The sequence below is a fragment of the Melanotaenia boesemani genome, chromosome 9, assembly GCF_017639745.1.
Source record: "Melanotaenia boesemani isolate fMelBoe1 chromosome 9, fMelBoe1.pri, whole genome shotgun sequence".
Lineage (NCBI taxonomy): Eukaryota > Metazoa > Chordata > Actinopteri > Atheriniformes > Melanotaeniidae > Melanotaenia > Melanotaenia boesemani.
Genome location: NC_055690.1, coordinates 36,707,227 through 36,725,267, shown reverse-complemented (window position 1 = coordinate 36,725,267; position 18,041 = coordinate 36,707,227). Strand labels below are relative to the sequence as shown.

Here is an 18,041-nt window from a genome sequence, read left to right as displayed (position 1 = left end):
TTCTTTTATTTTTAACAAAGAATAAGATTTTTTGGTTAAAAGTTTAATTTTGGGGGATTTTTACCTTAGTTTCCTGCATTGTGTTTATGGTCTGTTCAAAATGTCTGCCTGTGTGTGTGTGTGTGTGTGAGTAGGAAATATAAAAGCTATATTGCACAACGCAGTGACAATAAACTCTATTCTTTATTTCCAAATGTCAGCTGTTGTCAGTCAGCTGACAGGCGAAGTGGTGTCTGAAGGCCTGCAGCAGGTGGGGGACCGCCTCCTCCACGCCGACGTCCCTCTTCAGCTCTCGGCTCAGCGACGTCACGCCTTTTCCTTCGATGCCACATGGGATGATGTGGCTGAACCAGGACAGGTCCGTGTTGCAGTTCAGAGCCAAGCCGTGAGACGTGATGTAGCGTCCACAGTGGATTCCTGCAAATAAACACATGGATCAACGGGTTTCATCGGGATCCAGGTTCTGGTCTGGACCGGATCCTGAGCAGAGCTGCATGACATCAGGACATGTGACAGTGGAAAGTTTCCATGATGACGTGATCTGTGATAAAAAAAAAAAATTCTCATCTAGAGCTCCACCTGCAGAACCCCTTCATGTCCACTGTCATTTATTTATATCTACTTATTCTATTTTCTTTCTTATTTTTTATTATGAATCTTTATTGTTATCTGGGGTCAGGACAGGACGGGACAGCTCGGTGTGGGTCGGCTCAGGACAGGTTGTCGGCTCATGAAGGGACAGGATGGTACGGGACATATTACTCTGCGTATCCACAGACAAAAACTGGGAAAAGTTCCAGAGCGTCAGATTCTTCCGCTCGGGTCCCAGTCTTGCCGATCTGACCCTAAAGGGAGGAGCTTGACACAGCGCAAGGTTCTGGTTGGTGGAAAGAATCACGACTTCCTGTGTGACTCAGCGATAAGAACAACACAGGAACAGCTCCAGGTTTAAATGTTCGCTCCTCCTTTACTTCTGGGTCGCCTTCTTCCTTCGCCCCCCTTCGCACCGCTGTGACATCACGCTGTTATGTAGCTGACGCATCATCAATACGCCGACCAGGTCACGATATGTGGCTGTAGAACCACGACAGAGATCAGGGTTTACCGAGCCAAGCACCACCTGCGTGAGAAAGTCTCCCCCTCAGCTTCCTTATGAACCATCCACTGCCATCAGAAGCTCGGGTGTGTTTCATTCGGTGGAGCCTGGTAAATGGACTGTACTTACTCACACACACACTCATACCCTGAGAGGAACATCAGGAGGCAACGCGGGGTTAAGCGTTGCCCAAGGACACTTGGGTTGGAAGACGACTGCTCTTCCTCCAGAGCTACAGCCGCCCGGCATGTGTTTTAGTAGCACGAAACATCTTCTTGTTGAAGGTTTTTAGGGTTACTGGCTCTGACGTGATCATTAACAGCAGCCTCACACCTACTGACTCCTGAGCTGTGGCTCCCCGTTCGTTTTAGGGTGGATTTGACAGTGTTATTGTTGACCTATAAGGCAGCTGTCTGACCTCCTGCAGCCAGATGTTCCCTCCAGATCGCTTAGATCTGTGCATCGCCTGCTTCTAGTGGTCCTGAGGTCCAGGCTGGTAAACCGGTGATGGAGCTGTTCCAGCGGCGGCTCCTAAACCGCTGCAGCCCCCGTTTTTATATCTCATCTTACAACATGTTTATATTCACTGGATTTAAACTCAGTGGGAGAATTTGATTTTGTTTTTTAATCTTGCTTTAAAGTGAAAAGTTTGATCCAACCTAGGTGGTCAGACGGAGCGGCCATGTTGGAACAAAGATGGCCGATCCGTCTGATTAAACAGGAATCTTCTACAAAAATAGAAAAAGACAAAAACAAATACAAACAGAAAACAATAAAAGCAACCACATCTCAGATGTTGTAGGTAAACAACAACATGGCCGTACCAATGGCACAGATCTTGTTGTCTCCGACCCAAACGCCCGTGTGAGGCGATGTGGACGCTTGGACCCCGAACTGGCTGCAGACGGAGATGATGGTCTTCTCCAGCTGACCCACGTACCAGCGGACGCTCTGAAAGAACAGAACCCGGTTCAGAACCACCGTCTTCACACCATGCCTCTCTCTGTCTGCTCTCTGACCTTCTTGAAGCCGCTCAGGTTCAGAACCGGGTAGCAGACCAGCTGTCCCGGCCCATGGAAGGTGATGAGTCCTCCTCGGTTGGTGCGGTGGACGTCGGCCCCCAGCAGGACCAGCTGGTCCAGCAGCGAGGCCGGGTACGGTTTGTGCCGGATCCCGGTGGTGTAGACTGGTGGGTGCTCACACAGCAGCAGAGAGTGAGCTGGACCGGACTTGTGCTGGTTCACATAGACCTGCTGCAGCCGCAGACCCTCCTGGTAGGAGACCCGCCCCAGATGGACCACGTCCACCAGTGGCCTCCCGCCCTGCATCCAGGACTGGAAGAGATCAGGTTCAGACTCTTTATGATCAAAATCTCTGGTTTTATACACAAAATTTCCTGAAACGCTCCAGAAAACAGAACCTGCTTGTTTCTGGGTCTTCTTCAGTTCTACAGAGACCTGTTTGTCTTCACTGAACATGAATAAATAATAAACAGCCAAAGTCTGACCAGCCTGGAAACTGGAGTTCATATCTCAGCTGCCATTGGGCCGTTTGACCTCCTGACACTTTAACACAAGCTAAATTCAGACCGGAAGTCATTTCAGATAATTTCCGCTTCGTCAGTGATCTTTTTTTTATTTCTGACTCCTCACCTGTCAGACGTTGCCGTTCAGCTCAGAAATCCTCCACCTGCCGCTCTGTCTTTCTCATTTTTCTTCGGTGAAATCTGTGTGGACTTCCGGTTCCGGTCAGGTTTTGATTGTCATAACCGGAAACAGTAAAACTCTTCAGAATAAAACGTCGTCTTGTTCCTTAAAAAAAATGTTGTTTTTGTGTTTCCACGCGTATTTTCAGGTTCATATCGCATTAACATGAATAAAATACTTATGGTTTAACATTAACAAACAGACTCAACACTAATATATATATATATATATGAGACCTAGAGTACATTTCAAATCCATGGAGTGTATTTGTCAATCTTACCAAATCTTTCACTGATCATTATTTCAAACAACAACTAATTTTATATTGGATAAAATTTACTCTTTCATTAAATACAGAAAGTTAACAGGTTCCATGATACACACACACACACACACACACACACACACACACACACACACACACACACACTGTTGGCTTTTCCGTGTAAAAAAAAAAATCCTGTCGTCTTATTTTGAAAGTAAGTCCTAACTCACCCTCGCACCGCTGTTTCCGCTCCGTGGTTGGCGGGATGCATACGCGTCCGCACTGCGCTCGCGCTGTTTCGGTGGCGGCGACAGGGCGGGGTTTGTTTTGAGAGCGGACCGGAGAGAAAGATGGCGACCGCAGGGTCCGCCGAACATCCTGTCAGTTCGGCCGGCGCCGCCGCTGACACGTCCCGGTGCCGGTCCAGATCCCGGTGTCGGTCCGGTCCCAGCCAACAGGAGAGCGACGGAAAGAAATGCACAGCCTGCGTCGACAGCCACCCCAGCGGTAGCTCGGCCTACGGACACCCGGCCTGTCCGCTGTGTCTGGCCCGGAGACACTCGGGTCGCGAGGAGCGTCTGTGGGGGAGAAGTGATCCTGAAAAGGGTAGCAGCAAGGCGGGCAGGAGGGACGGCGACAGCCGGAGAGGTTGGTGTGTTTTCCTGGAGAAAGTCGAGTTCACGTTCAGCAGCGTCACGGGATGTTTGTTTGTTTATCTGAACAGAACCAAGAAAACAGAACCAGAATGTTTATTATTAAAGAAAAAGGTCAGAAAGGTTTATTAATGAAAGAACAGTTTGTGCACGAGAAGCAGTCAGTCCGCAGAAAGCTGCTTCAAACCGGTTTCTGTCAGACTCACGAGTCTCTGATCATTAATCTGGAGCTGATCACCAGAAATCAATGAAAACATCAGGTGAACACGTGACTGTCCCGCTGCCGCTGGTATGGGCTCTGATTCTGTTCAGCCCGGCCCAGGCTGCTCATGTGGACTTGTCCAGACATGTCCAACTGGAGGAGGAGCTCCACAGTTCAGGTCCTGCTGTCTGTAAACCCTCCAGGTGGTTTCCTCTCAGGATCAATACTGGTGGATCTGGAATACGTCTCCAGATGTGGTTCTGGAGTCCAGTTAAAGATCTGAAAAGAGTAGCAGGGTTCTGGGGTCCAGCTAGAGTTCTGATAAAAGGAGCCTGGTTCTGGAGTCCGATTAGAGTTCTGATAGGAGGACCCGGGTTCTGGAGTCAGGTTAGAGTTCTGATAGGAGGACCCGGGTTCTGGAGTCAGGTTAGAGTTCTGATAGGAGGACCTGGATTCTGGAGTCCGGTTAGTTCTGATTATAGAAGCTCTGTTCTGGAGTCCAGTTAGAGTTCTTATAAGAGGAGGCGGCTCCTGGAATCTGGGTTTGGATTAAGTTCTGATCATGAAGATTCTGAAAGCTTCTGTCTCTACCATCTTTCTTCAGAGCTCTTCGTCTGTCCGGCTCTCATCCCAAAGTCTGCAGACGTTCTTTCGGGTCTCACTGGGAAACACAAGGTGAGTCAGAACCGTCAGGTATGTTACGTCCGGCTGATTCTGAGTCCGGTTCTGGTTTTAGAGAAACTGGTTTCACTGTGAGCTTCTGTTTCAGCTTCTGTCAGAAGACCAGAATGACGTGAGGAAGAGGAGCTTGACAGGATCGGCCCATTGTGATGAAGAACCGGTGAGTCTGACACCAGCTGATTTAAAACGTTTGGTTGGACAAGTTTTCTAAACCAGCCGCTTTTCTCAGGGAGTTCTATCCGACTCAGAAAATGAGAAACCGATCAGTAGGAGGATCAGAACCATCTCAGCCTTCATCAGGAAAACCAAAAACTCTTCAGCCTTCAGCAGGTGAGCACCAGATTTCCCACACTGCTAACAGACAGCGAACTCACTGGCTCCCTGACCCCTGACTCGGTACGCGGTGATTTCCGGCTCCCTGACCCCTGACTCGGTACGCGGTGATTTCCGGCTCCCTGACCCCTGACTCGGTACGCGGTGATTTCCGGCTCCCTGACCCCGACTCGGTACGCGGTGATTTCCGGCTCCCTGACCCCTGACTCGGTACGCGGTGATTTCCGGCTCCCTGACCCCGACTCGGTACGCGGTGATTTCCGGCTCCCTGACCCCGACTCGGTACGCGGTGATTTCCGGCTCCCTGACCCCTGACTCGGTACGCGGTGATTTCCGGCTCCCTGACCCCTGACTCGGTACGCGGTGATTTCCGGCTCCCTGACCCCGACTCGGTACGCGGTGATTTCCGGCTCCCTGACCCCTGACTCGGTACGCGGTGATTTCCGGCTCCCTGACCCCTGACTCGGTACGCGGTGATTTCCGGCTCCCTGACCCCGACTCGGTACGCGGTGATTTCCGGCTCCCTGACCCCTGACTCGGTACGCGGTGATTTCCGGCTCCCTGACCCCTGACTCGGTACGCGGTGATTTCCGGCTCCCTGACCCCTGACTCGGTACGCGGTGATTTCCGGCTCCCTGACCCCTGACTCGGTACGCGGTGATTTCCGGCTCCCTGACCCCTGAATCGGTACGCGGTGATTTCCGGCTCCCTGACTCCAGACTCTGTGATACCCGGCTCTATAACCCCTGACTCCAGACTTGGTGATCTCCAGCTCTGTGACCTTTAACTTGAGACTCAGTTATCTCCGGCTCCCGGACTTGAGACTTGGTGATCTCCGGCTCCCTGACCCCTGACTTGAGACTTGGTGATCTCCGGAATCCTGACCCCTGACTCAAGACTTAGTGATCTCCGGCTGCCTGACTCAAGACTCGTGATCTCTGGCTCCCTGGCCCCTGAGACTTGGTGATTTCCGGCTCCCTGACCTCTGACTCGAGACTCTGTGATCTCCGGCTCCCTGACCCCTGTGTTTCCTCCCTAGCGGATGTCAGAGGAGTCGCAGCTGCACTGACCCGATGGAGGACCGAGGAGGGAAGCTAAAGGTTCTGGTCCAGCCAGCGGCCATGCTGGAGCGGGTACGTTAGATGCAGGTTCTTCTGAGCAGAATTAGCGGTTCTGTGTTTGCCCCAAAAGCGTTGATAGAAGATTTGTTCCTGTCGGGTTCTGTAACAAGATCCAGAGCAGCTGGTAGAAGAGAACCCAGTCCAGACCGGTTCTGATTCTTGTTTCTGTTGCTCAGGTTGGAATCAGCCACAGCTCGGCGGCAGGAATCCTCCTTTCGTCGGAGAACAGCCGGTCCGTCTCGGCCCCCATTACTGCTCCGGACCGTAGGCTCTCCTGGAGGGTGGTGCTGACTTCATCCACCCCTCCGGGCCTGGCGCCGGTCCAACCAGAGCGCTCCATCAGCCCGGAGAGCAACGACAGCATCTCTGAGGAACTGAATCACTTCAAGCCCATCGTGTGCTCGCCATGCACGCCGCCCAAACGCCTGCCGGATGGCCGCCTCCTAGAGCCGACCATCGTCAAGTCCACGCCTCGGAACCTGACCCAGAACCTGACCCGAGGCCTGCAGAAGGCCACCAGCTACGAGGCCAGCCCGGCCGTCCTGCAGAAGTGGAGGCAGATCGAACTGGACCGGCAGAAGCTCAAAGTGAACTCCAAAGGCACGTTGACGAGTCCCGTCCCTGAGCCCCACGGCAGGACCAACGGGGGTGAGGACGGACCGGGTGGCGCAGGCAAGCGGCGGGCAGGAAACGGCGTGACGTCCTCCAACAAGAGGAGGCTACTGTTTGATACCCCGGCTGCAGAACCAGACCTCTTCCAGAAACAATCAGTGAAAATCCGGGTCCCAGCGATCCACTACAGCAGTGCCATGACGCCTCAGGGGGGTTCGGACTCTGAGCCGGCTGGTGCCACCCCCGATCCCTGCAGCGGGGCGATACGGTTCAGCCGGACCCGGTCCTTTAAGCCATACGACAAGGACTCCGGTTTCCAGTCCTGTAAATTTGTGCCAAAGGACCAGCAGTGTCTGAAGAAGGACGGGGACGGCATCCACAACCAGTCTACCTCCAGGAGGGGCAAGAAGAAGAAGCAGAAGACCAAACACCTGGACCCGGACTTGAAGAGGACCCGGCCCGTCATCCAGGAACAGCAGTTCATCTGTCAGATCCAGCAGGACCGGGCGCTGGCCCTGAAGCTGCAGAGACAGTTTGACCTGGAGAGGACCAGGACCAGCCCAGACAAGTATTTCCTGCGGTCCTGGATGTCCACCCAGAACCGCAGGAGGCGGGGCCTGAGAAGGTCCCGGCGGATCAATAAGAAACACTGAAGAGGAGTCGGAACCGAGGTCCGAAATATGCAAAGAGATGAACGTTCCTGAATGTTTAACCAGAGACTGAAGAACGATCTTCCAAACACCAGCAGAACCAAAATTGAACTCCACAGGTCCAAACACTAGACACATGTCCAAGTTCTGACCCGGCTCTGATTGGGTCCAGATCAGTTTGATTGATTTTGAACATGTGATTCATTAAATGATTGATTAACTCCGAGTCATTTGTCTTCGCTAATCAGAACTCAACTGGTCTTTATTTATAGTCGGAACAGAACCGTCTGGTACCGGTTCTGTTTAGAATCTGTAGAATCATTTCCTGTTTCACCAGGAAGATGAACTCAGCAAACAGGAGGAGGTCCGATAAGGAGGCTACAGGAAGAGCCTGCCAGGTGGAAAAGCTGCTTCAGGGTTTCTCACTGTGACAGAAAAGATCTTAAAAGGAGAAAATTCTCATTAACCGTTTAGACTGAAAGCAGCACAACGAGCACACGTTCAAGTCACCGAACGGAGGCTCAGGGTGTTTCTGCCAAAGGCCACAATGACCAGGATGGACTGGGAGTTGAACCACCTACCTTGGACTTGCTGGACAACCCACTCTACCACCTGAGCCTCCAGCAACATGTCCCCTGCTGTGCTGCCAGTTCTTGAATTCTTTTGTTTCTCTTGTTTTAGGACCTTTTCTGCCAGAAGAAGCCTGAAGCAGCTGCTCTGAAATGAGTTTTCACCACTAGTTTCATGATGTTTCTCAAGTCGATTATTTTCTCATTTCAGGAAATCTAACCTGGTGTTTTCTGCTGGTAATAACAGCTCATTGCTGCAGCGCGAGTTGGTCTGGAAACACGTTTTTAAGGACAAAACTGGGTGTGAAAGGTACCATGTGACCTCGGTGAGATGATTTAACTGGATTTCTGTAAAACAACCAGCTTCAAGATTCACTTACTAAGAAATACTCAAAGCATGATTCATGGTCTCACATTCTGGTCCTGCCAGGTTTATCTCAAAACTAGATCAAGAAAACTTTGTGGTTAAATATAAGATTATAAGACTTGGTGAGTTGGACTAGAGAAGGACCGGTGACCTCCGACTCGAGACTGGTTCACAACCTGACAGTTAAACTTTGAGAGCCAGGACTCGACCACCTCCAGATCCAGATTTTGGAACCTCCGACACAACACCAGGGACAAGCTTTCACTCCAAACTCTGTGACCTCCAAGTCAAGACTCGTTCACAACCTCCAGAACTCAATCAGAACCTCTAGGATTCGGCCAGAACCTCCAGAACTCAGTCAAAACCTCCAGAACTCAATCAGAACCGAACCTCCAGAACTCAATCAGAACCTCTAGGACTCGGCCAGAACCTCCAGAACTCAGTCAAAACCTCCAGAACTCAATCAGAACCGAACCTCCAGAACTCGGTCAGAACCTCCAGAACTCAATCAGAACCTCTAGGACTCGGTTAGGGCTTCCAGAACTCAGTCAGAACCTCCAGAACTCGGTCAGAACCTCTAGGACTCGGTTAGGGCTTCCAGAACTCTGTCAGAACCTCCAGAACTCAATCAGAACCTCCAGAACTCGGTCAGAACCCCCAGAACTGGGTCGGAACCACCAGAGCTCGGTGGGCATGTCTCAGCTATGTGAAAGGGGGTAGCGTAGCTCTGTGCTGTAGGGTGCACATTCGGACACAGCCTTGGTGATTTTAGAGGGCAGGCTCTGCTGGCTGGTGGGCGGGTCCACTGCGGGGGGAGTGGTTATTTCCCTTCATGAGGTCACAAAAGGAAAGCTCCCAGACTCGCCTGTTTGAGCTCACATTCGCTAAAAAGCAGAGCAAGCAGGTGAGAGGAGACAGAATGTTCTCAGTATCGGGCCTCATACAGGCCATGATGTTAGGACGTCTTTAGAAAGTGGATCTAGCATGAAACGGCTGCTCGGCGGCGGCTGCCTCAGTCTGCCTGGTCCTGTTTCTATGTTGTTGTCTACTCTTGGACGGGTTGTACTGGAAAAAAATTTTGTTGCACCTGTTGCAATGACAATAAAGTTTATTCATTCATTCAACAGCGACGACTCGTGCATTGTGACTGCGTGGATGGTGATGTAGTACAGAATGTAGCCAATCAGAGCAAGCTGGCTGGCGAGCAAAGAAGTAAATAAAGTTCGTGTTCACGCCGCCTCCAGTCTGATTTTTTTTAGTTCTATATTTGTTAACAATAGTTCCAAAACCACCATCATTCCCTCGTCCTATAAATCCACTTCCATGCTGGGTATATATATATATATATATATATATATATATATATAGATATACACATATATGTATATATTTGTATATATATATATATATATATATATATATATATATATATATATATATATATATATGTATATACACATGGCTTCCATGCTGGGTATATATATATATATATAGATATACACATATATGTATATATTTGTATATATATATATATATATATATATGTATATACACATGGCTTCCATGCTGGGTATATATATATATATATAGATATATATAGATATATATAGATATACACATATATGTATATATATACAAATATATACATATATGTATATATATACAAATATATACATATATATATATATATATATATATATATGTATATACACATGGCTTCCATGCTGGGTATATATATATATATTTATACATATATATGTCCATATATATACCTATATGTACATATATATATATATAATGTATATATATGTACATATATATATACATTTATATGTATATATATGTACATATATATATATATAAATGTATATATATATACATATATATATGTATATATACACATGGCTTCCATGCTAGGTATATATATATATATATACATATTCTCCTCGTTGGGAAGATAAACTCCCTTCATTCACCTCCGTCTCCAAAAGTCTCCAATAACCAGAAAAACTCGCTAAATTGGCTACGTGCACAATATGGCGCCTGGTTACGTTCTGACGTCAAGTGTGCGGGCGAGTACTTCCGGTTAGGTAGTTTGACAGCAACAGCGAAAAACCGGCGACTTTCACTCTTTCATTCAATCGTTCGTGTTTAACTTTGTCCACCATGAGTATGCTAACAGTCCAAGAAAGGCGACTTGTTTTTCAAAGAGTTAGAACGTCAGGTCTCCATTGTTGTGTACCTTTTTGCACACAATCTTCACATTTTAACAAAGTAATAAGTTTTCATTCATTCCTGGTTGATCCTGTAATACGAGCTGAGTGGCTGAGGAAGATCCGGAGGGACGACTTCAACCCTACCAAAAACACTCGGGTTTGTTGTAGGCATTTTAATGCCACAGATTTTATCGTGACTGCTGGAGGGTCGAGACGGCTACAGAAGGGAGCAATACCTGTTCTCTTCAGATGGAATGGGTATCAACTACCTGCACCCAGACCCGGTGTTTGGGAACGGCGTCCACGGCCCAAGAGCCCCGTTCCGGATTCTTGTTCTGAAGTGGAGATGGAACCTGAGGTATTTTCAGTCGACCATGATTACTGTGTGGCTCCAGAGACGGGACGAGAGCGTCGAAGCTGGCCGATGAGAACGAAGCTTTGCTTCAGAAAATAGAAACTACAGAGCTACAACATCAGGTGGAGATGCTACAACATCAGGTGGAGATGCTACAACATCAGGTGGAGATGCTACAACATCAGGTGGAGATGCTACAGCATCAGGTGGAGATGCTACAGCTACGGCAGAGGTTTGGGTTAGAGCGTCTGTCTGGTTCGGATGAGGACATTCGTTTCTACACCAGATTTGCATCCTACCAGCATTTCCTCGCATTCTGGAAATTGGTGGAGTCTGCTGTGAAAAGCAAGATGGTGAGGATTACCAGCGCTAAGACTGCGTCCGCCAGCAGAAACTGTCTCTCACCCATCAGTATGTATGACATTATTCATGATCCTCTTTTTAAGGAAACGTAGATCTCTTCACATTTGTGAGGACTGTTGTTGTTGCTAATAGTAATAATATGGATAAAAAGGAACATGAAATATGATCTATGTTTCTTTTGCCAGAAACTAACAAAAATATGTTAAGGGGTTAAAATGAACTAATCAATCATGATCCATTTTAATTAAATGAAAAATTAGGGTGGGTGTTGGTTTCTCATCAACTTCTCATAACTGGAATTGTCTCCCACAGGCCTGTAGTGGAGGTGAAATAAAGTTATTTCAGATTTAACATCATGAACTTGAACATAAAATTCACATGTAATAATTTTGGGGTATACAGACTTTAAAAATAAAACAAACACACTCCAAAGTACATAAGAAAATACACAATTTAATAATCAAACAGTAACATAAAACCCACTGGACATTTTATAGAGTTGCAGTGTAACTATGTACATCTGGATGAATTCACCAATGTGATTAAAAAAAAAACACAGCCAAAAGATTTAATTTCTTTTCAAAGAACTGTGAAACAGAACAATAAAACATCAACGCTGGTTTACATGCCATTTCTAACTAAGTTTAAGTTTAGATTCAGTTCATGTTTTCTGATTGACCCTGAGCTAACCAAATGAGCCATTTTAAAGAGGATTAGCCCAACAAAAATTAAAAAAAGAAATAGTCTCCCTTCTCCCTTATAACCTTTGCCACCTCAGCATCCCTATCGATACGCTGTACAAGAATGTCCTCCTCTGCAAAAACTACCAAGTCACACCAGTGAGTAACAGCTGACCTTGGATCTGCCAGTAGTAACTGTTGCTCTGCTTCAGTTTTAATGTGCCATTCTGCATTTGCAGGTAGCTGCAGTCAACATAGTTTTTGGCATTGGGGCGCTTGATTTCAACCAGTCCAAATGGTGGACTGAGCTGAGTCAAAGACAACACCATCAGGAGAGGTTCCTAGCCAGGGAGCATCTGGATGTACGACAAAGCCACATGGCCAGTAGCTCACATTTTTTATCCTGCTGTACTCTTGGAGGGCAACAGGCTCCAGTACTAATCCCCTTTTCATTAATGCTGTCTGAGCCACACCTTTCCTAATTCTTCCTGTGCCCTCTCACATAACACACCTCCCGGAATCTAGAGGAAGTGAGCCTCATCTTCCTGACTTTATGCCACTCTACGCTGTCACTTTGGTCTCTTGTGGCCATCTCTATTTTCCTCGCCATTTCCAAGGTTACAGCAAGTGACATGAACTGGAGATGCTGCTGATGACTACACACAAAGTGACAGGTAGATGGCTCCAGCTTTTAGCCATCTAAGGGCAGAGGTGGTGGAGAGGGGGCATCTGGGTGGCGAACTAGTACTTGGCTACTGGGCACAGGGTGCTGGTAAGAGACGGGGCTACCATACTGTACAGGGCCAAACACAGAATCCACCAGCGGAACATCCTTGTTTATATCCATGGTGGTGATCAGTGGCACGATGTCTGCAGCAGAATCCTTGTATGCCTCAGCCACTTCTTCATCTGGGTCCAGCAGGTCCCCACGAACTGCTTTGTATCGCTTACTCCTATTAAGAAGTTATATTATTATCATTAGGAGTTGATGAGAATGAAGAGTAATGCACAACAATTACAGTGAGAAACAGACGAAAATAAAACAAAGAATCTGACAAATACATCAGGATACATTACCTCACACCATCAGCAACTGTGTACTGTCTGGTTCTTGGTTTGGTAGAAAGTACCGTCATCTCACCCACTCTGCCTGGTTTTACACCCTATTAAGCACAAAAAAATATTTAAACAATTATTAAAACGTAATAACTGGGATTTTCCCTCACAGGGCTGTAGTAAATGCTGCAGTTAACATACTGGGTTAAACTGTGTGGAATTCATCAAGATTTAACATATGTATACCCAATAATACTCTTATAAATAATTTTTAGTACCATTGGGATTGTTATAAAAACACTGGACCATAACCTCCACCATCATCAAATATGTTTTGGATATTTTCATAGTTTACCCACCTCTCTTAATACAACCATAACTGAATAATAATTTCCAGTCCTTTGTTGTTCACTAATTACAAAGTAAAAAGTTACAAAGTTCACTTTGAATTATGTGTAATGATTATTAACTGTTACACTGATTTTATTAACAATATCAGTTGTTAGCAAGGTTACTATACTGGAAATTTTTATATTTCAACAGAAACTTCCACCCACTGATTAGCTGCTGCTGCTCCTGATGTGAGGTTACAACTTGGACACAATTCCTGTACTGTCTGCTTGGAAGCAGGCGTCTGTGGCTCCCACCGGAAGTAGTGAAAGCTCATCTTCCACCTGAGTTTGCCGCTTTCTCCGTCACACAGGTGGTACTTGATTGCACAGAGATCTTCTGCCAGACACCATCCTCTCTCCTTCTGTAGAGTGAAGTCTTCTCCACCTATAAGTCCCATTCCACATTCAAGGTGATGGTTGGTATGGCCCCATGGTGACATTACCTTTGTGTCTGGACTATATGCTGGATCCATGAGCAATCGTGAGATCTTCAAGCTTTCAGGGATCACAAAGCTGCTGCTGCCAGACATGGCAGTCATGGTGGACGAAGGTTTTGTTGTTGACAACATTGCTCCCTGCAAAGTGTACCGGCCTGCCTTTCTCTTAAAGAAACAACAAATGAGTGGGGAAAATGTCAGGCAGACGCAGTCAATTGCACGTCTGAGAGTGCATGTGGAGAGTGGAAGAAAACAAACTGTTCGACAAGGTGATACCACTGTCTGTGTGTGGGAACATTGAGGAGTTGTTCAGTGTCGCCTGCTTCCTGGTCAATTACCAGAATGGACCGCTAGTTAAGGCGTGGGCAGCTGGAGAGTGAATGTTGTTGTTGATGTTGTAGTAATGGTGTTATGCTCTTAAAAACATTACAGTTTAATAAATCTGTAACATTTTATGCATGTTATTAAGTTCTTACCATAGTTCTTGGTTTGTGCCAGCGTTGTGCAGTTTCTGTGCAGCTCAGCACAGGCGGCACTGCCTTCAGATTTAGTGTGGAGTAATGTGCCGTTTGGAAAAGAGGAGCAACGTTGTGATTGCAGAGTGTTTTCCCAGCAACACAACTGCACTCAGCCACAGCTATGGTAACAGGTGTGCTGTAAATGTAATCTATGAATTAAAACAAAAATGACTTTAATATGACATAGTCAATGTTATTATATCACAGATATAAAAGAACACCAAAAGAGAGAAAGATGAGAGCAGGCTTTGTGTCCAAGCAAATAATAGTGTGGACAGTACAGACATTTTATATCTATCTATATATATATATACACACATATACATACATGTATATATATATATATATATATATATATACATGTATGCACACATATACATACATGTATATATATATATATATATATATATATATATATATATATATATATATATATATATATATATATACATGTATGCACACATATATACATGTGTATATATATATATATATATATATATATATACACATATACACACATATACATACATGTGTATATATATATATATATATATATACACACATATACATACATGTATATATATATATATATATATATACACACATATACATACATGTATATATATATATATATATATATATATATATATATATATATATACATGTATGCACACATATACATACATGTGTATATATATATATATATATATATATATACACACATATACACACATATACATACATGTGTATATATATATATATATATATATACACACATATACATACATGTATATATATATATATATATATATATATATATATACACATGTATATATATATATATATGTGGGTGTGTATATGTGTGTATATGTGTGTGTGTGTATTTATGGTGTGTGCATATATACTGTAAATATGCCGCTCTCACTGATCCCTTTAATGGTTTTCTTATTTTACAATAGTTTCTACAACAATACTGAACATTGAACAGATTCCTGTAGCCTAGAACCAGGGTAGAAAATCAGTTCTTACCTCTCACTGACTGATGTACCCAACACGGCCACTTAAACTTGTGCTCCAAAGAACAGAAGCTGAAAAAAAAAACAACACTTTCTGGGGTGCGTATGAAAGCTACGTTTGGTGGTATATAACGTTGTTTAGTGCATACCACTAGCTCTAGCTACATAAACACCACAGATCCTGGCTTGAACCGATGGATTGAACATGTTTTAATCCTCCCTACTCTGAGGTCGTGAGGCTTTTCATGCTTCCTCATAGACCTGTGGCAGATAGCCCAGACGCTCACTCTCCCTGCTGGATCTTTGTTTGAAACTGTGTAGAAGAAATTACAATCATTAACATTATAATAAAAAAAAAACTGTAATCGTAAATATTTCTAACACTGTATGGTGGCTAGATAATCCAGCTTAAACAACAGTTAAAAGGGTTCGGGAATAAATAACATGTATTTGAAGTACCAAATATAGGAAAACGACGCTAGCTGACTACATTAGCTACCCCACTGCCGTGTTATAAATTTATAACGTACCTTCGTAGTTGTCGATATAGGATGAAATGTACATTTTGTATCCTTTCTCGCGTTTACTCTTAGGGGCAGAGCTCCGAGTTTGGACCAGTCGATGAACGTCAGTTATAGATATCTTCGGGAGATCTTGGAGGCACCTTGTGTAAAAGCTCGCCATTTTGCTAGCTAGTGCCAGACCGGAAGTTTACAAGCGCACACTCGGGACCGGAAGTAGGACGCTCCATCGAGCCGTGCACCTCTAGAGAGAGAGTGGCGCCACCGGAAGCTCAAAACGCTTGCCGATCACGTGGTCCATGTAGCCTCCAAAAGTTCCAGGAAGTGCTTGGCGGCCAATACAAAATAATAAGAAAACTACGATAATCGGTAAATAATGATCAATGAAGGCTTTGCTTTGCAATATTTTTATAGTTGTGTTCATTGATATGAATCATGTTAAGTTTACTAAACCTGTAAGACATCAACATCATGTAAATCGTAATATTTTCTGTTTTTTTAACTTTATCTTTCAGACTTGACTGAGGCATACCAACAGGTGACAATGATTTACCAAGTGACTACACAATAAATCTAGGCTCACAGCATAATGATAACTGTTCTTACAGGAAATCTATATCCAATAAATAAAATTTAGATCCCAATTCATTTAAAATAAATGGGTTATCTATTCTTACTTATTAGTATCTACTTGTGTGAATTGCTTTTAAGTCTTAAGACTTATTTTGACTGAGGCAGACTGATAACTACACAAGTCTGGACTCACAATATAATGTGTTCTTACAGAAAATCCATGGCAAATAAATAAAATTTTGATTTCAATTCATGGAAAATACATGGCTTTCTATCACTATTTGTTAACTATCCCAAGACTTACTCCCTACATATACATAATAAATCAGACAAACACCCTTTGTTTTCCAAATGCATTTAATACCTAAAAGAATTCCTTTACAATAAAACTCGACTAGATCAGCATGTCTAGCCATTTCTTTTCTCTGCTATCCTTGAATACAGTCTTCACCATGGTATGCTGTGCTGCATGGGGATGCTCCAATCGCTCAGAGAAAGGCGTGCGTATGTATGGCTTCCCCAAAGACAGGGACAGAAGGAAAATATGGATGGCCAAAGTCAGCAGGATACATCTGACCACCATCAGGGACTGTAAAAACAAAAAATATGTGAGGTAATCATATTAAAACAATGCATTTACACATTTTCAAAGACCATCTCATTGGGAAGTTTATTATTTTTAAATTAAACACAGAAAACACATCACAGGGAGATTTATATGGTTGAGGTTGCAGAATGTAGAAAAAAAGACAGGAAACAACACTTAAAAGTGGCCAAAGCAGGAAGGTGAAGAAGAACAGTATCCCAGTTAACAGCAGACAACCCCAGAACTGATAATACAACATAATTAATATATAATAGTATAATATATAGTGAATATATATGACTGATCTTTTCACCCTGCAATATCAAATGACAGCCCTAATATTGTATAATTGTATGGGCTGTACTATTCGACAAAACAGCTCACTTTCTAGTTATTATGTAAAATGAACGGTGTAATTATTGGCCTGGCCCACATACAGAATCATCTTCATATCTTTGTCCATAATTCCACAGCCTTATAAATACATTAAAATTAAATAAAAATCGCTCTCCCTACACATTAACCTCGCTATCAACGGCGTTGGATCAATTTATATTGACGAACAGAATTTACATTCATCAGCCTGTGGCATCTGCTGCTATCAGTGTGCTAGCATAAACTTTTATCGGTTTATAATCTCTAAATATATTAATCTAGACGGGGACAATCCGTCAACATATTTAATTACTCCTGTCAAGTTGATTTCGATGCACAACTGATATGGAAATATGACTATTAAAACATCTTACCTTGAAGAAGTGTAGCTCCGACAATCTGCTCCATTGAAATACATTGACCGTCGCTTAGCTTTTGCTAACTTCCGGGAACTTTTGAGGGGCTCCATACGCCGCCATTGTTGTGAAAAAACTGAACCATTGCAGTGAACGGAGATGGCGCCACTCTCTCTCTAGAGGCACTCTACGTGCACCGAGCCAATACAACCACAAAGTCGCTACCTTGGTAATAAATCCCACCAAGACCCGCCTCTTTCCACATATTAGCCAATCACAGTACTCATTCGTCCCCACTCACACACTCATTGGCTGTCGTCTTCTTCGTTGGTGTTCGTCTCC

At 44.6% G+C, this 18,041-nt stretch overlaps 2 protein-coding genes and 1 long non-coding RNA gene across 4 annotated transcripts; 1 reads left to right on the top strand and 2 right to left on the bottom strand.

Moving 5' to 3' along the window:
- Nucleotides 1-164: 164 nt before the first annotated feature.
- lipt2 (lipoyl(octanoyl) transferase 2) lies at nt 165-2,901 on the bottom strand. 2 transcript variants are annotated; one of them, XM_041994923.1, is made up of 4 exons: nt 2,749-2,901; nt 2,116-2,430; nt 1,921-2,047; nt 165-417 (listed from the first exon to the last, which is right to left on the bottom strand). In XM_041994923.1, the coding sequence occupies exons 2-4, from the start codon at nt 2,422-2,424 to the stop codon at nt 197-199; spliced, it is 657 nt and encodes a 218-aa protein (XP_041850857.1). In that variant the 5' UTR covers nt 2,425-2,430; nt 2,749-2,901; the 3' UTR covers nt 165-196. The 2 variants fall into 2 exon arrangements, with proteins under 2 accessions (XP_041850857.1, XP_041850859.1); XM_041994925.1 differs by lacking the exon at nt 165-417 and adding an exon at nt 1,224-1,824.
- A 424-nt stretch (nt 2,902-3,325) lies between these two features.
- Nucleotides 3,326-7,545, top strand: rnf169 (ring finger protein 169). The gene is made up of 6 exons (XM_041995641.1): nt 3,326-3,715; nt 4,527-4,597; nt 4,692-4,763; nt 4,833-4,933; nt 5,976-6,069; nt 6,234-7,545. Exons 1-6 carry the CDS (start codon nt 3,418-3,420, stop codon nt 7,320-7,322), a joined length of 1,725 nt encoding a protein of 574 aa, XP_041851575.1. The 5' UTR covers nt 3,326-3,417; the 3' UTR covers nt 7,323-7,545.
- A 976-nt stretch (nt 7,546-8,521) lies between these two features.
- LOC121646578 lies at nt 8,522-8,975 on the bottom strand. The gene is made up of 4 exons (XR_006011661.1): nt 8,931-8,975; nt 8,731-8,810; nt 8,646-8,685; nt 8,522-8,580 (listed from the first exon to the last, which is right to left on the bottom strand). It is a non-coding gene; the product is annotated as an uncharacterized LOC121646578 (long non-coding RNA).
- Nucleotides 8,976-18,041: the final 9,066 nt, after the last annotated feature.

Bases quoted from the DNA above. Each gene is read 5' to 3' on its own strand.
- lipt2 (XM_041994923.1), bottom strand. From the start codon at position 2,424: ATGCAGGGCGGGAGGCCACTGGTGGACGTGGTCCATCTGGGGCGGGTC. The intron at 2,048-2,115 runs GTCAGAGAGCAG...CTGTTCTTTCAG, and splicing joins ACCTGAGCGGCTTCAAGAAG to AGCGTCCGCTGGTACGTGGG. The intron at 418-1,920 runs GTACGGCCATGT...GTTTATTTGCAG, and splicing joins CAACAAGATCTGTGCCATTG to GAATCCACTGTGGACGCTAC.
- rnf169 (XM_041995641.1), top strand. From the start codon at position 3,418: ATGGCGACCGCAGGGTCCGCCGAACATCCTGTCAGTTCGGCCGGCGCC. The intron at 4,934-5,975 runs GTGAGCACCAGA...TTTCCTCCCTAG, and splicing joins AACTCTTCAGCCTTCAGCAG to CGGATGTCAGAGGAGTCGCA. The intron at 6,070-6,233 runs GTACGTTAGATG...TCTGTTGCTCAG, and splicing joins CAGCGGCCATGCTGGAGCGG to GTTGGAATCAGCCACAGCTC.